Genomic DNA, 15,591 nt, shown 5'->3' with positions numbered 1-15,591 from the left:
GACCATGGGATGAGTGATCTCAGTGTCATGAGTTTGAGCCTCACGTTGGGTGTAGAGATTATACTGAAAAAAAAAGGCTTAAAAGAAAATAGTTTTTTTGTTCCCTTAACCCCATCACAATGTATGTAGACACCCACTTTTAATTTGTAGCATTTCTTACGTATTAATCTCCGCGTTTCTAAATAGTAGTAGTATCCTGCTGCCTTAATTCATCCTTTTAAGAATCTGGACCTATAGATGAGGATTTTAGTTCATTTTAGTGCATTTCACTCTCTTCCCTTTCCCATAAATTCCCCAGGTAGTTTAATTTAATCTAGGGGTTGGGAAACTTCTGTAAAGTATCCAGGTAGTAACTGTTCTAGGCTTTGTGGGCCGTAGAGTCTCTGCAGTGACTTCTCAACCCCGCTGTCACGGTGCGAAAGTGCCCACTAACAAGGTAAGCAGGTGGGCACTGCTATCTCTGTCCCGTTGAACTGCATTTATCAGAACTGGTGAAGTGTGCAGTTTCCTGATCCGTACTTGCCGTGATCACCATGTGCCTTCATTCACCGCTGAGCCAAGTGGTGCCCCACATCTTTCTGTACCATCTCTTGCTCTTGGGGAGGTGGATGATGTTTTCAGCTACTCAGATTGATTTGTGTCTCTGTCTTCCTCCGCACTTCAAGTCTGTGAAATCCTTCCCTGTATAGTTTTCCACAGAATCAGATGCTATCTGTTCTCTTATTTTTAGCCCCCAAAGGACATCTATCTGGAACCAGCTGCTTTCCTGCACAGATTGGGTGAGGAAAGTTTTCTTGCCTTTCTGTCCTGCTTTGGAAGCCCAGCTGTCTGGATCCCGTGTGGTCTTTTCGTAGTTTACATGCTTGTTTGGGTTCGTATGTTTTCTCTGGTACCATCCTGAGAACGTACAGGAAGTAGGTGTTTTGAAACTCTGAATGTTGAAGATGCTTTTAAACTACACAGAATTGATAGTTTGGCTGGATATAGAATTGTAGACTGGATATCATTTTCCTGCTGAATTTGGAAAATGTTGCTTTATTGGCTTCTACCTTCCAATGTGATGAGAAGTCCAGTTCCCTTTGTATGTAACCTTCTCTGGAAGCTTTTAGTTTTGTTTCTATTTCAGATGGTTTGTCCATTCATGGGACGGGACTCTTGATGGATTGGTTTCATTCTGGAGACCTGTTGCCTTCCGTAAATTTACTGATTTTTAAAACGTGTCAGCAGTTATTTTTTATTTTCCTTCTTTGATTATTGCATTTTGTTCCTTTTTCATAGATTTAATCTCTAAGGAAAATTTAATTTTTTGACACTTTTCTTCCGTTCCTTGTATCAGTTTCCTTTTAGATACCCACTTTAGGTTAGTTCTTATCCTTTTAAAAAATAACTTTAAAGCCTTTCCTCAAATGTTGAGTGACCTGGTCAGGCTCTGATATTCAAGAATGAGACCCTAAAAAGTTTCTTGGAATCAGTCCAGTGCTCACCTAAGATGTGTGGGATATGAGGGAGATGAGACACTGCTTTTGCCTGTGCTGAGCTGGCCGTGGCGCTTCTGACCAAGAGGGCCTTATGCAAAAGTGAAGCTTCTTAGCACCAGGGGTTTAGAGAGCATTCTAGAGAAGGGTGCAAGGTGAGATGAAATACTCTGTTGCAGGCTGACTGTAAGTCAGGGCTAGGGAGTAGTTCCATGGTTAGAAATCAAAGACAGATTTTGGGCACTGCTGTTTCCTTCCATAAGGTATTTGGTTTAAAACATGCCTCTTTCCAAAAGCCATTTGAGGTAGACAGCAGTAAAGGAATTCTATGTAGTCAAGAATGAGCCAAAAAAAACGAACAGGGAAGAGTAGGAAAAAACTCCTTTGTTGTATTAGGCCAAAAATTGTGAGCAAGGGTCATAGTCAGCTCGGTGTGTCCAAACGAGAAGGAGGGGAAAAGGAACAGGTCAGGATGCATGAACTAGAGGCTGTTTCCACTTCCTTGCATGAGGAAATGTCTAAATATTTCAAGAAATGTTTCCCACGGGACCTTCTACAAGGGTACTGGCTAAGTTGTATACCAAAGCTTCTGAATGGCTCCTTCCTCAAACCCGGTGAAAGCCAGGGCGTGTCATTTAAGTCTCAGGTATGCCACAAAATGTTACCGTTGGTGACTCTGAGGTGCCACTCCTGCCTCTGTGGGCCACCTGTAGGTGACGAGCACATTCAGAGTCTGAGTGAGAACATGTGGACACGTGTGAGACCTACGCTCCGGTGGCCCAGGCACCCGATTGGCTCTGCCCACCCCCTCAGCACCAGCCGGCCTCGGCCCTCCTACAGCCCTGGGTCTTGAGGAGGAAGGAGGCTGCTGGGAGGCAGTGGGGAGCCCCCTCAACCTGGAACCTGCAGGAAGCTGGCACTGAAGGAAGTGGTCACTGAAGAGGGCGGTCACCTAGCAGCTGACTGGAGGAGTGCGGCCACGGAGGGCAGCTCGCGTGGCACCCTGGGAGAACAGGTAGCTATGTGTCCTAGATGGCCTCTGCCTCCAAGTGGCCGAGAAACCAGAGAGGAGAGAAAGGGCCTGATTTCTTGGGAAAGACGGGCAGCTGGGCAGGCATTGGCGTCAGTGTAGGAGGCTGGCCACCTCAGGGCCTGGGCTGTCTGTCTCAGCCTGAGGCGGAGTTGCTGGAAGTCTTGCCCGGCACCGCCGACCACGACGAGTCCCCTGTGCTGGGCGCTTGGCCTTCTGGGAGGAGAGACCGTGGTACCCCCTCCTTCTGCACTGGTCTCTGCAAATGCCGCCGACCAGTGAGTTTAGGAAATGTTGTCACCAAACATTTTGATGTTAGCCTATTTCACGGTCAGCCCTTCTTTCTGGCCACAGGTGACAAAGCTGATCACCACCTGCAGGCGTCCCTGGTGAGATCAGGGCCAGCACCAAGGGGACGTCACCGTTGGCTTTTCTGTGTCAGGTGGGTGTGTGTCCAGGTCAGCTCTGAGGAGCCCGGGACAGTGGACCGTATGTTGGGCCCAGAGTCGCGTGAACGTGGCCCCTGACCGCTCGGATCCTTGAGTCCTGCGGAGGGGACAGGCAGGTAAATCCTGATGCCGACTGGAGTCCCCAGAGCCAGCACCGCACCAAGTGCTCGGCTGCGCTGGCTCTGCCACCAGCCCTGGGGCTGGTACTGCCCGATTGCGGGTCGTCGAACACACCCGGGGCGCCGTGTCCGCAGGAGGGTCCTGGAGCTCTGGCACGGAGGGTCACCTGGTGCGAACTCCTCCCGGGGCTGCGACCGGAGGCAGTGGCAGTGGGCCACAGCGTTCTGTCCCGGGCCTCCAGAACAGCACATATGAAGGCCCGGGGAAGAGGGTCAGCGTGGTGCTGGAACCGAAGCAACGGCCCTGGGGCCAGAGAGGGGGTGTGTGGGGAGAGCGGCGCCCAGACTCCAGCCGCGGCACGGAGGGCCTCCGAAGCCAAAGCCACGGCCGGGCTTGCCCCAGGGTGAAGGAGCCACGGGTAGCGTCCCACTGCTGCCGTTGCCTCCCCAAGAGGCCCCTGGCCTTCAGGGGTCCCCCCAGCCCCCATCGTCCGGAGATGGAGAGGGGTGTGCGCGCGCGCTCGGAGTAATGGCCGCGCTCACGTTCTGGCCGCCGCAAGCCTGAATCCGCGTCTCCACAGGGCTGGCTTCTCCTGAGGCGTCTCTCCTCGGCGTGTAGACGGCTGTCCTTCCTCTGTGAGTGTCTGTGGCCAGATTTCCTCTTACAGGATCCCAGTCAGACTGGCGTAGGGCCACCCTCACAGCCTCGTGCTGGCCTCACCGCCTCTTTCAAGACCCCATCTCCAGATACTGTCCCAGCCTGAGCGGCTGAGTCTTAGGACTTCAACCCAGGGATTCTGGGGGACACAACTCAGCCCATGACGGGGTACACAGGGGTGTGCCACGTGCAGCCTTAGGGGCCACAGGAGTCCCAGGCGGCCCTCTGTCTGCGCTCACACCACAGGCTCTGCAAGCTTGGCCTCACGGTCTCGGGTCCGCCTCTCTTTCCCCGGGGCAGGAGGCCCACGCTCACTGCAGACCCTCCCTGTCCTCAGTGGGCACCTGCTGGGCTCCCATGTCCTTTAGTTAGGGCATCGTCATCCACAGTGGGCTGGTGAGGCTCCCTCCTGGGGCCCTTTGGTGGCTGCCAGGCCTGCCCTCACCAGGCCTTCCTTCCACGGGCATCTCATCACACGTCCGTATGGCACTGTGCCTTGGCCACAGGCCACTGCAAAGGTGTGTGGCACAGTTGGTTGTGGCCACCAGGAGCCTGCAGTGGCCGTGGAGAGGGTGAGGGAGAAGTGGTGGCTTCCATCTTGGGTGACCCCAGGGCACCAGGAGCCTGCTTGGCGTGTCGGCAGAACTGGCCTGCATGGGATTCTCCAGGCCTCATTCTCCAAGCCCAGGTGCGCCTTCCGGGAAGTGATCATCGCTGTCCCCCATCTTGCTTCTTGGCTCATGTTAGCGGATTGTCTGCAAAGCCCCAGAGCTGTCACCTTGCTGTGTCCCTACGTGGCTTGTCCCACCTAGGGGCATGCAGACCACAGTGTGTAAGAGCAGCTCTGTGGAGGCGGCTGCTCACAGCCTCTGTCCTTCTCAAGGGGACGGGGGTGCTGGGCGGGCGATCCAGCCAGGCAGGAGAAGTGGCAAGGGCACCCCTGCAGGGAGGCACAGGGAGGCCTGAGGGGTGTGGCAGGTTTTGGCAAATGAGCAAGGGGCAGGCTGTGGGGTCAGAGGAAGAATGTGGGCTTGGGCCACCCCTGCCAGCAGTTTGGACCCCAGCTCTTCTGGATCATGGCCGGTTTGTGGCCTATGTCCTCGCACAAGTCTCTGCAGTGGAGACAGGCTGTCCAAATGTCCACTCGGCAGCTCTGTATGCACCAGGCCTGTCCAAGCTGAGCTCCTACTCCAGTGGGGGACATGGTAGAGACAGTGGGTAATACGTGCTAGCAGGCACAGGAAAGCACCATAGGGAGGGCGTTGTGGTTTCCGATGGAATCTCCAGAAAAGGCGTTCTTTTTTTTCTTTTTCTTTTTTTTTTTTTTTTGAGTACATTTTCTTTTTTAAAAAAAATTTAAATTTTTATTTATTTATTTATTTGAGAGAGAGAGTGAGAGAGATCACAGAGGGAGAGGGAGAAGCAGACCCGCCACTGAGCAGGGAGCCCAATGCAGGGCTTGATTCCAGGACCCTGAGATCATGACTTGAGCCAAGGGCAGACGCCCAACTGACTGAGCCACCCAGGCGCCCCAGGAAAGGCGTTCTTAAGAAGCTGGAATTGGGGGGGGTGCTAATTGTTTGAGTGCCAGTTGGTTGAGTGACTGACTTGATTTCGGCTCAGGTCAGGATCTGAGGATGCTGGGATTGAGTCCTGCATCAGGCTTCTTGCTCATCAGGGAGCCTGCTTCTCTCTTTGCCTGGCGCTCCCCCTGCTTGTGCTGTCTCTCTCTCTCTCTGTGACAGATAAATAAATTAAATATTTTTTAAAAAGGCTGGAATTGGGCTGAAGGATGTAAGGAAGGGGCTGGGCAGGGGAAGAGCAGGTACAAAGGCCCTGAGGCCAGCAGGTGAGTCTAAGGAGCAGTAGGAGACAGATTCCGGGTCTCAGAGGCCGGTTGCCTGGCTGAGCTGTTGTGACGGTGTGGACTTGTGGGAAGCTGCTAGAAGGCTGAGTGTGTGTCTGTGTGTGTGTCGGGGGGTGGGAGGCAGTTGTCCCTCTGGCTGCTGTGGGGCAACGAGGTGGGAGCAGGCTGACTGCTTAGGAAGTTTGGGAATGATCCAGTCTTCAACAGTGGCATTGAACATGGTTTGAGGAGGTCAGAATTTGAAAATTTTTTATTTAAACTTATTTAACAAGTGCTATGTCAGTTACTGTGTACCAGACATGTTCTTAGTGCTGAGCAAACATCAGCTTTTTTATTCCTTATAACAGCACTGATGAGGTAGGTGACCTCTCCATTCACAGTGGAAATGTAGGGACCGATAGGGCAGTCATTTGCCATGGAAGAGCCTCCAGGATTTGGGGACAGGCTGGAGGGTGGGAGAGGTCAAGGAAGAAAGGAAAGCATCGAGATTTCTAGGGCAACAGCTGTAGGAGAGGGGGCAGGACTCAGTGGAGAGGCTATGGTGGCAAGGGGGTCACCACTCAGGGTGGTAATTGGGCATCAGCACGTAGAGAGGGCTCAACCCCAGGACCCTGCATGAGATCTCCCAGGGGGAGAGGGAATGGAAGAGACACAGCTATGCAGAGAGGAGCAGGAGAGGAGGGAAGCCCACTGCAGGCGAGGGGCTTTAACCAGGGGCTGAGACCCGCTTCCCTTGGGTGAGCCCTTGGGATCGGGGGCCACTCCTCTCATCTGAGTGAGCCTGGCCTCAGGAGAGTCCTCGAGGCCTTCCCTGGCAGGCGGGCTGCATGGGGGGCGGGGTGGCACTGGTCTGAAATGGTGGCCAGGTACCCGTCCTCGTTTTTTTTTTTTTTAAGGTTTTATTTATTTATTTGACAGAGACAGTGAGAGAGGGAACACAAGCAGGGGGAGTGGGAGAGGGAGAAGCAGGCTTCCCGCTGAGCAGGGAGCCTGATGTGGGGCTCAATCCCAGAACCCTGGGATCATGACCTGAGCTGAAAGCAGACGCTTAACTTCTGAGCCACCCAGGCGCCCCAAGCCACCTGTCTTCGAATAGCGCCCATCTGAGACTCGATTGTCCTGTCAGGAAACCGCTGGGAGTCTCTGCCACCAGCCATGCTGGGCATCAGCCGGCTGAGCGGGTCCTTGTCCCGATGCTATAATTGGCTTTCACCTGTGTTACATACTGCAGTGCTTTTCTTCTGCCAATTACATTTTTTTTTTCATTATAAAAGCAACAAGTGTCCCCCCCACCAAAGTAGCAACAAATATCGACCATGAAAAAAAAAAAAAAACAAACCAAAACCCAGATATGAAAAAAGGAGCAAATAAGAAAGCTCATTGTTGGGTCTTTAGAGTGACTGCTGTTGCAGCTAACTGAATGTCTAACAACGAAAATGAGCTCTCATGAGTAAGAACCACGGTAGGAATTGGTCAAATAGGGCCACGAAAACTGAGTGGTTAGCAAAGTCCTCACAGAAAGGGCAGCAGTTGAGCAGTGATTCAAGGGAACAGTGTTGGGAACAGCACAGGAAAAACAGTGAGACAGCAAACTATGCGATTTGTTTAAGGGACTAAAATGGGGTTCACATTGGCCATACTGGGAAAATGACAAGAGGCTGGCAGGTGGGCAGGGCCCACGCACTGGAGGACTTCAGATGCCGTAAAGAATTTGGTTTTGTATTCTTCAAGGGAATGCTTTTGTGGTTGTTGTTGCTTACAACCACCTAACTTTTTTTTAATAGCTGTTAAATGGAAACTCTTCATTCTTTGATATATCATAGTTACCTACATCCTTTTTCTATTATTGGGTAAAAAAATAAAAGTTTTAAATATAAAACAAGGGGGTCTGCATAACAGACGTAGATTTTCTAATTTTTCTTTCTTATTCGGTATTTACTGAGCTCCTAGCATCATATCGATGTTCCGACAAGACCATGCAATAAATAGGCAATGACTGCACTCAGCCCTAGAAAGGAGGGCGCGGCCGGCCAGGAGGCTGGTGGCCAGCCGAGGTGGACACTGAAGCTTCCCCGGGAGGGCTGAGACGGATGCCAGGAAGCAAGGAACCAACTGTGGAATGTGGGTGCTGGCTTCGTGGGGGTTCGTTTTAAAATTCTCTCAGCCTTTTCATATTTGGAGATGTTCATAAATTCATCAATGTTGGAGAAGATGGGCCCTGCACATACTAGGTAATGTACAATCAACTATAATTTCTAAAGTAACAAAACATTAAGAAAAATCAAGGGTGGCTCAGGGCGCTTGTTGCAGCTGACACGGCTGCCCCTTTCCCGTTCTGTGGCACCATCCATGGGGTGGGGCGAGTCAGTCCAATGGTCGCCCTGATTGGCCCCCAGGAAGTGAACACTGCAAGGAAGAGGCGGCTCCTGACCCAGTCTGGTGGAAGAGGAAGGCTCAACTAAGGGGGCAGGATTCTGAACCTGCGTCTTAAGAAAGGACAGAAATGGGCCAAATGGACTGAGGGGGAAGAAAGGCAGGTGCTTCCTGCAGGGGCCCCGTGGGTGGGAGCGAAAGTTGCAGGAACTGGACCCCTGCGGCCTGCGGGGCTTGGTCGCTGAGGCCAGGACGGTTCCCCAAGCCTTCTTCCTGACCTCAGATCACTGAGGGGAAGTGGCGCAGCCCTGGGCGTTCCCCCCACGGACTTTCCTGTCCTGATGCAGGGGCAGGGCCAGTGGGGGGGGGGGCTTGTTCATCAACTCCTCTGCTGCTGCAGAAAGGGAACCCAGAGAGTGGGCCCTTGTCACCCGCGCGTCCTGGCTAGATGCTGGCTGCCGCCTTCCCTCCCGAACGTGGGTGGGGACAGGGGCTGCCGACACTGCTACAGCCTGGCCACGGACATCACGGAGCCTCGGTTACCTCATCTGTAAACCGGATCATGAAGCCTAGGCAGCGGAGGTGGTGGCGGTCCTCGGGATGCTACAGGGCGATGGGAGGACAGGGGGCGGGCTAAGCCTGAAGGGAGAAGCGGTCATGTGGCGACTGGAGACACAGTGCTGTCCAGCAGGACTGACCTTGGGCGGTGCCCTCCAATAGAATATTTCTCTAGGAGCCAAGGGAAATGTAGAAAGAAATAACTGAACCAAATTTTAATGTTTATCCAACCCAATACGTTCAAAATATTTCAATATGTAGGGGCGCCTGGGTGGCTCAGTGGGTTAAGTTATCTGCCTTCGGCTCAGGTCATGATCCCAGGGTCCTGGGATCGTGGATCGAGCCCCACGTTGGGCTCCCTGCTTGGTGGGGAGCCTGCTTCTCCCTCTGCCTCTGCCCTGCCACTCTGCCTACTTGTGTTCTCTCTCTCTCTCTGTCAAATAAATAAATAAATAAATAAATGAAATCTTTTAAAAAATGTTTCAATATGTCCTCAGCGTACAAACTATTAACGAGATGCATGGGGATTTTTTGTTGTCATTTATCTTTTTTTCCTTTTTCTTTTTTCTGTGAAGTAGGCTCCACGTGCAACATGAGGGGCAAACTCAGACCCTGAGATCCGGAGCTGCACGCTCTGTAGACTGAGCCCTCCAGGCGCCCCAGGGAGATGCCTGTTCTACCGCGCGCGCCATACCTTGGTTTGGACTCGCCATTTCCAGCTGCTCAACGGCCACCGTCTGGGACTGCGCGTGTCGAAGTGCAGACGGAGGTCCTAGTGCCAAGAGCCAGCTGATGACCCGGAGGACTGGGAGGTGCCGGGCTCAGCGCCCAGAGGCTTAACCGTGTGAACTCATTGGCTCCCCTCAATCCTTTGGGAGGAAAGTCTATAACAGCCCCACTTTACAGGTGAAGAAACTGAGACTCGGGCTTGGGAGCCTTGTCGAGGGTCACAGAGCTGGGAGGGAGGGAGCCAGGGGTCTGACTAGAGTGGACGGGTCCCTCCTCTTTCATTCCAGTGTTGGAGCGTTTTATGCCCCACCCCCCAGCCCCTCATGGGCTTTAACCAGGCTTCCCTCCCCCATCCGGGTCCCAGGAACCCTTTCTGCTGAGCAGGGTGGGCAGCTGTGGTGGCCGGCGCTGGCTGGCTGCAGCAAGCAGCGGTGTAGGGGAGGCTGTTCGTGCAGGGCTGGGTTCATGGCAGCAGGGCCCCCGGGGCTGCTTCACTGCCACTGTTGTCACTCTGACGTTTGTGAAAGCCCCCAGCCTGGAAGAGGCTTCCGTGCCAGCCAGCCAACAAGAGGCGCCCACCACTCTCCCAGTTGGTGCCTCACCCCTGTGTGGGCCTGAGATTTCCCCAGCTCTCTCCAGTACTCCCATCTCTCCCCATTCAGTGCCCGAATCCAGAGCCATGCTCTAAGATTCACAGCCCAGGGAAACAGGCTCCACTTCCTGGTGGCAGGCCTGCAGGAAAGCTGTGGCTATTTATTTTTTTTATCTTTTTTTATTTGACAGAGATAGACAGCCAGCGAGAGAGGGAACACAAGCAGGGGGAGTAGGAGAGGAAGAAGCACTCATAGCGGAGGAGCCTGATGTGGGGCTCGATCCCAGAACGCCGGGATCATGCCCTGAGCTGAAGGCAGACGCTTAACCGCTGTGCCGCCCAGGCGCCCCTGTGGCTATTTTTAATCTACTGTGTAAGTAACTCAAAATGACTAAAGTCTTACTTACATTTCTCAGAATTAGTGAGAAGCAACTCAGCTTCCCTTGATCTCTGCAAAGGTGTCGCCTCCTGGTGACTCCCCGCTGACCAGCTGGGGTGTATATAGCATGCATGGCCCTAATTCTCAGCCCAGGTCCCTGCACAGCCCCCTCCTCCCACCCCCAATCCCCTTCAACTCGTCCTCCCCACCCCCTGGGACTCATCCCTGCATACTTAGGTTAGGTAAATACTGTCACTGGCACATCTCATTCTACTCGCTATTGTTTACCTTCAACATTATTTTCAGGTCTCCATGTTGATTTTAGTAGCTCCTCACTCATTTTAAGTGCTCTATTGGATTCCTTTATCAATTGTCTCATACATCACATTTCAGTCTTGAATTACACATTGGTGGCGCACTTAGGCGGCTCCCAGTGCTCTGCAAACATGTAAGAAAGTTCCTCTGGGGCATGTACTCGGTGGTGAAGTTCTGGATCACGGACGGCCACCGTGCCCAGTCAGTGTTCATCCCCAACGGGGCTCCCCCAAGTGACCCAAAGATGGTGCTGGTAGCAGGGCACAAGGATTCCTGTTCACTCACATCATTGCTTATATTTGATGTCAACCAGCCGTCTTCCTGTTGGCTGCTCTGGTTGACGGAAAATGCAGTGTCTCTTCAGACTCTTCCTGGGCGATCTCGGTCTCCCCTGTGGGCAGTGACCCATCGAACCCTTTGCCCTTTGATGTTTGATCTTTCTTATGGTGGCCCCTGGATTTCCCATATATTCTAATTACTAATCATCTGATTACAAAGATTCAAAGATCCTTTCCTATTCTGTCACCCATTTTTTAAAAAGATTTTATTTATCTATTTGAGAGAGAGACAGCCAGTGAGAGAGGGAACACAAACAGGGGGAGTAGGAGAGGAAGAAGCAGGCTCCCAGCAGAGGAGCCTGACGTGGGGCTCGATCCCAGAATGCTGGGATCACGCCCTGAGCTGAAGGCAGATACTTAACGACTGAGCCACTCAGGCGCCCCTGTCATCCATTTGTAACATTTTGTTCCAAGTGGATTTTTAGGTGAGATATAATTACATATGGTAAAATGCATAGATCTTAAGTGTTCCATCCAGTGAGTTTTGACTGATGTCTACGCTCAGGTATAGTCTGCAAGTGCCATCTTCAATATCGGGGAACCAATCTTGCCTCCATTTTTCTGCATCAGGTATTCGTATTTTATTAACCTTTTACTGATCGGATTTTGGGTCTTGCATAACATTTTTTGTGTGAGGGACGAAGCGCGATCCTACCCGACTCGCGTCGGCCGCGGCTCCTGGCCTGCGCTCGGGCGCCCCCTGCCGCCCATTGTGACGTCGGCTGCGGGCCGGATCCCCGAGGCGGGCAGCGGCGGCGGGACAGAGCCCCTTGGAAGCATGGCCGAGACGCAGGAACTGCTCCTGCAGCTGCAGAAGGACAACCGCGACGGGCGAGTGAGGAAGCTGGAGCTGGAGAAGATGGTGCGCGGGCTCGAGGCCGAGAGCGAGAGCCTCACCGGGCGACTGCAGGACCTGCGCGAGCGCGAGCGCAGGTGCAGGGAAAGGGCGGCTCGACCGGGCGAGGCGGGCGCGCGAGGGTGGGTCCCACGGGCAGCGGCACCCGGACGTGGGCAGAGCCGTCGGCCGGCCCGTCGGTTACTCCTCCCCGCCCGGGCCCGAACCTCCGCTCCAGGCCGGCGGGACCTGGATGATCTCAGGGAACCCACGAAGGGGAGCGTGCGGCACCCCGGCGCGGGCTTCCTCGGCCCCACTCGCAGCTGGCCTTTTCCGGGGGCCGCGGGAACCTGAGCACCTGCCGCCTCCCGCCGTGGCACCGCCTCAGTTAACCCTCTGCAGCCTGCAGCGGAAGCGAAACCAGGTGGCGCGGAGCCCGCGCAGGGAGGCGCGCGAGGCGGCGCGGGAGCGCGCGGAGCGAGCGCGCGGGCTGCTGGAAGCGGCTGAGCAGCACCGGCAGGACTTGGTGAGAGCCGAGTCCTGATGGGGGCGGGGCCGACGGAGAGGGCGGGGTGGGGTGGGAAGCCCTGGACGGGGTACGGTCCGCTGCGAGGCTGGGGTCTCGGAGAAGCCCAGACGCCCCCTCGACCCTCGCCGCAGGAGCAACACAACCGGCAGCTGCAGGAGCAGTGGGAAGAGCTGTCGAGTCAGGTACATTAAGTAGACGGCCTCGGTCCCTAGTTTCCCGTAGGAAGTTCCACTGCCGTCCTTGCCCCCGTTTTTGCCCTGTCCCCGCCTCCCGGGACATTCCCCGCCCCTCGAAGCCCCGCAAACCCCACCCTCACAAAACCCATCCCTAGCTCTTCTACTACGGAGGGGAACAACTGAGTCGACAGCGCTCAGAGCAGCAACTCGGGACGCAACTGATGGCGTTGCAGGTGTTTGGGTGGGACCCCCAAGGCCGGAGAGGAGGCGCGGGCGGGGCCGTGACAACCAGGGGGCGCAGAGGCTCCCTGAGGGGTGGGGGTGGGCAGAGGGGAGGCGTGGGTGGAGTCCCGGGCGTCCTGGACTCCTGACATTCCTTGGATCCGTCGGAAGAAACAACTGGAGCTGGTGGAGGCCAAGCACGCCGAGCAGGCGGAGCGCCTGCGGCAGGTGAGGGCGGAGCGGGGGCCTGAGGCCCAAAGTCGGCTTCGGGGGTGGGTGGAGCCTGGGCAGGTGCGGGAGGATGGAGAGCGGGGTGCCACCCCGAGTCTCATCAGGGCTCCCCCATCGCAGGGAGCGCAGCGGACGGAGGAGGCCTGGGCCAGCTTTCAGGAGCAGAGCGGAGTCCTGCAGGTACCGCCCCCCTGCGCCTCACGTCCGACTCCCCTCCAACCCCGGAGCTGCGGCGCCCGCCGCCCCCCGCCGCCCCCGGGGTCTCCTCCCCCAGTCCTGAGGCCTCACTCCCACTTCCGCCAGGAGCTGCAGGGAAAGGTGATGGAGGCGGCTGCTGCGCTGGACGCCTCGCGGGGCGGCCCGGAACTGTAAGGGGGCCAGGACTGTGGGGCAAGGTGTGGGGACTGTAGGGCGAGTTAGGTCGCCCACCTCAATGCCCTTCCCAGCAGGTGCGACTCCCAGCCTCGTGGTGTGCAGGACTGCGCGGGCTCGCTCATGGAGGAGGTGGCCAAGGCCGACTGCGTGAGCGCGGGCCCGGGCGGGGCGGGCTGGAGTCGCGACCCGCCCCGCACCGGGGCCACCCGCAGCCACCGGGCCCCTCCTCCCCTTGAGGGCCCGCCCCCTCAACGGACCCGCGGCTACCCGGACCCGCACTCCGAGGCATCTAGCCCCTTACGACTCCCTCCCCCTCCATGAGAGACCCGGCGCCACCGCCCCCGCGCCGAGCAAGACGCCGCTCCCTCTCTCCGCAGGAGAGGCGGCTTTTCAGTGGCACCGGCAGGGCGGGCATCAGGTGAGCCAGGTGGCAGGCGGCGGGCGCGCTGGGCTCGGGCCCACCCCACGACTTACCCGCCACCGCCCCCCCATCCCCGTCTATCCGTCCGTCCTTGGGTCTGCAGGCTGTGGGCTCTGGGCGCGCTGCAGACGCTGCTGTTGCTCCCGCTCGGCTTCCTGGCGCTGCCGCTGCTCTACCTGATGCTAATGAACCCCTCCGCGCTCCCGCGGGGACTCCTGCGCTTGGGCTCGGACACCGCCTTCCGCCGCCTGCGCTACACGCTGTCCCCGCTGCTCCAGCTGCGCGCGCGCGGCCTGCTGCCCGCCTAGCGCGCATCACGCCGGCCTCGGCCTCCTGCATCTCTGTCTCCTGTGTGGTTTCTGGGCGCCTGGGTGGAGGCCAAGGGGAAACTTGGGGGTGGGTCGTGTGTCCCTTAGCTCAGCGGTCCTGGCATCTCGAGCTCAGCGGGTGCAGGGCCTTCCAGGCGGTTCTTGGGGGCGGTTCTTGGGTTTGGAGAGGCTGCCCCGGCGCCCGGTGTCGGAGCCCGCGTCATGAGCAGGGCGCGCCCACGTCTTGCACCCGCGCCTTGGGGTGGGGGTGGGGGTGGGGAGCTCGCACCAAGGGGCTCCCAGGAGCCGTCCCAGGAGCCCCTTTCCAACCGCCCCTGCTGCCGCACCAGAGCCAGCTCAGAAGTTGGCCAGTATCTTTTTGCTAAACTTCTTCCCTGCTAGTGAGCCTGGGGGGCGGGGAAGCAGGTGGGGCAGGCGTTCTCTGTGGCGGTCCGTGGTTCCCCTGGCCCGGAGGCGTGGGGGTTATTGAGATCCCCGTAGCATCCCTTGGTTTTCTCCGGGCGGGTTCTTCGGGGAGCCGGCCTGGGCATTCCTCTCCTGTGGTCCCCGTGCGGGGCGTGCCAGCCCTGCCGGCTGTGCGCGCTCACCACGGAGGGCTTCGTGGGGAATCGTCTTTTAGGTGAAATGTTCTGCTTAGTAGAAATGATGAACCTTGAGTTTTTTTGTCTGATACAAATACTACCCTAATTTTATTCTTTACGTTTTTTGGTAGTGAAATTGTTCCGTGTATCTCCTTGTTGAGGACGCGCGTGCACACCCCCGCACACTCACGCCCCCCCCCACAGGTTTTTGCTGTGGTCTCCAAACAATCGTTTTCTTATTGATGTGTAGGTTTTTTTTTTAAGTCCTTTTGGGGTTAAATTTGTTTATGTAATCCTGTGTATAACATTTTTATCAAATTTAGGAATTGTGTGCTTGCTGTGTCCTAAAAAAAAATCCACTCTCGTCTAGGAGTCGAAATATTCTCATACGTTCGATACTTTTAGTTGGTGTAAACATTTTATTTATACATTCATTAGAACACTTTGTTGCTAACCATTTTATTTATCGATTCATGTATACATGGGCATTTGGGTTATTTCCACCTTTTGGCTGTGGTGAATAATGCTTCTGTGAACATTGGTGTGTAAATATTTACCTCTTTTGGGTAAATACGCACACGCGGAACTGCTGGATCATTGGTACTTTTGTGTCTGGTGTTTTGAGGACGAAGCGCTATACTGTGTTCCACATTTGACATCTCCACGGCAGTGCACAAGGGCTTAATTTTTCCACAGCCTCACCAACATCTGTTTGTTTATTTATTTAAAAGATTTATTTATTTGAGAGAGAGCAGGAAGGAGAGGAAGAAAGAATCTGAAGCCCACTCCATGCTGAGTGCAGAGCCTGGGGAGGGCTCCATCCAATGACCACCGGACTGTGTGACCCACGGGAGCTGAACCCAAGAGTCCAATGCTTAACCGGCTGAGTCAGCTGGGTGCCCCTGTTTTTTTAAAAATTAAAAAAAAATAATAACCATCTTCACGAGTGTGACTTTCTTGCTTTCAATGTTTAGGCATTGCATTATCTTTTTTCTTTTTTTTTTTTTTGA

At 55.4% G+C, this 15,591-nt stretch overlaps 1 protein-coding gene across 3 annotated transcripts; it reads left to right on the top strand.

The window, feature by feature from the left end:
* The first annotated feature begins 11,618 nt into the window (after positions 1-11,618).
* Positions 11,619-14,112, top strand: TMEM191C (transmembrane protein 191C). 3 transcript variants are annotated; one of them, XM_034642882.1, is made up of 10 exons: positions 11,619-11,815; positions 12,120-12,243; positions 12,378-12,428; positions 12,578-12,655; positions 12,816-12,872; positions 12,996-13,055; positions 13,179-13,243; positions 13,325-13,397; positions 13,628-13,668; positions 13,775-14,112. In XM_034642882.1, exons 1-10 carry the CDS (start codon positions 11,661-11,663, stop codon positions 13,977-13,979), a joined length of 909 nt encoding a protein of 302 aa, XP_034498773.1. In that variant the 5' UTR covers positions 11,619-11,660; the 3' UTR covers positions 13,980-14,112. The 3 variants fall into 3 exon arrangements, with proteins under 3 accessions (XP_034498773.1, XP_034498772.1, XP_034498774.1); XM_034642881.1 differs by having other exon boundaries at positions 13,322-13,397; XM_034642883.1 differs by lacking the exons at positions 13,628-13,668; positions 13,775-14,112 and having other exon boundaries at positions 13,322-13,619.
* Positions 14,113-15,591: the final 1,479 nt, after the last annotated feature.

This window comes from Ailuropoda melanoleuca, chromosome 14, assembly GCF_002007445.2.
Source record: "Ailuropoda melanoleuca isolate Jingjing chromosome 14, ASM200744v2, whole genome shotgun sequence".
Classification (NCBI taxonomy): Eukaryota; Metazoa; Chordata; class Mammalia; order Carnivora; family Ursidae; genus Ailuropoda; species Ailuropoda melanoleuca.
The sequence above is the reverse complement of the archived record's forward strand: the minus strand, read 5'-3'. Positions and strand labels throughout refer to the sequence as shown.

What these genes read in the sequence shown, in the direction of transcription:
- TMEM191C (XM_034642881.1), top strand. Translation starts at nt 11,661, where the DNA reads ATGGCCGAGACGCAGGAACTGCTCCTGCAGCTGCAGAAGGACAACCGC. An exon ending in TCGCGGGGCGGCCCGGAACT is followed by an intron (nt 13,244 to 13,321) that starts GTAAGGGGGCCA and finishes TGCCCTTCCCAG; the next exon opens with CAGGTGCGACTCCCAGCCTC. An exon ending in AGGTGGCCAAGGCCGACTGC is followed by an intron (nt 13,398 to 13,627) that starts GTGAGCGCGGGC and finishes CTCTCTCCGCAG; the next exon opens with GAGAGGCGGCTTTTCAGTGG.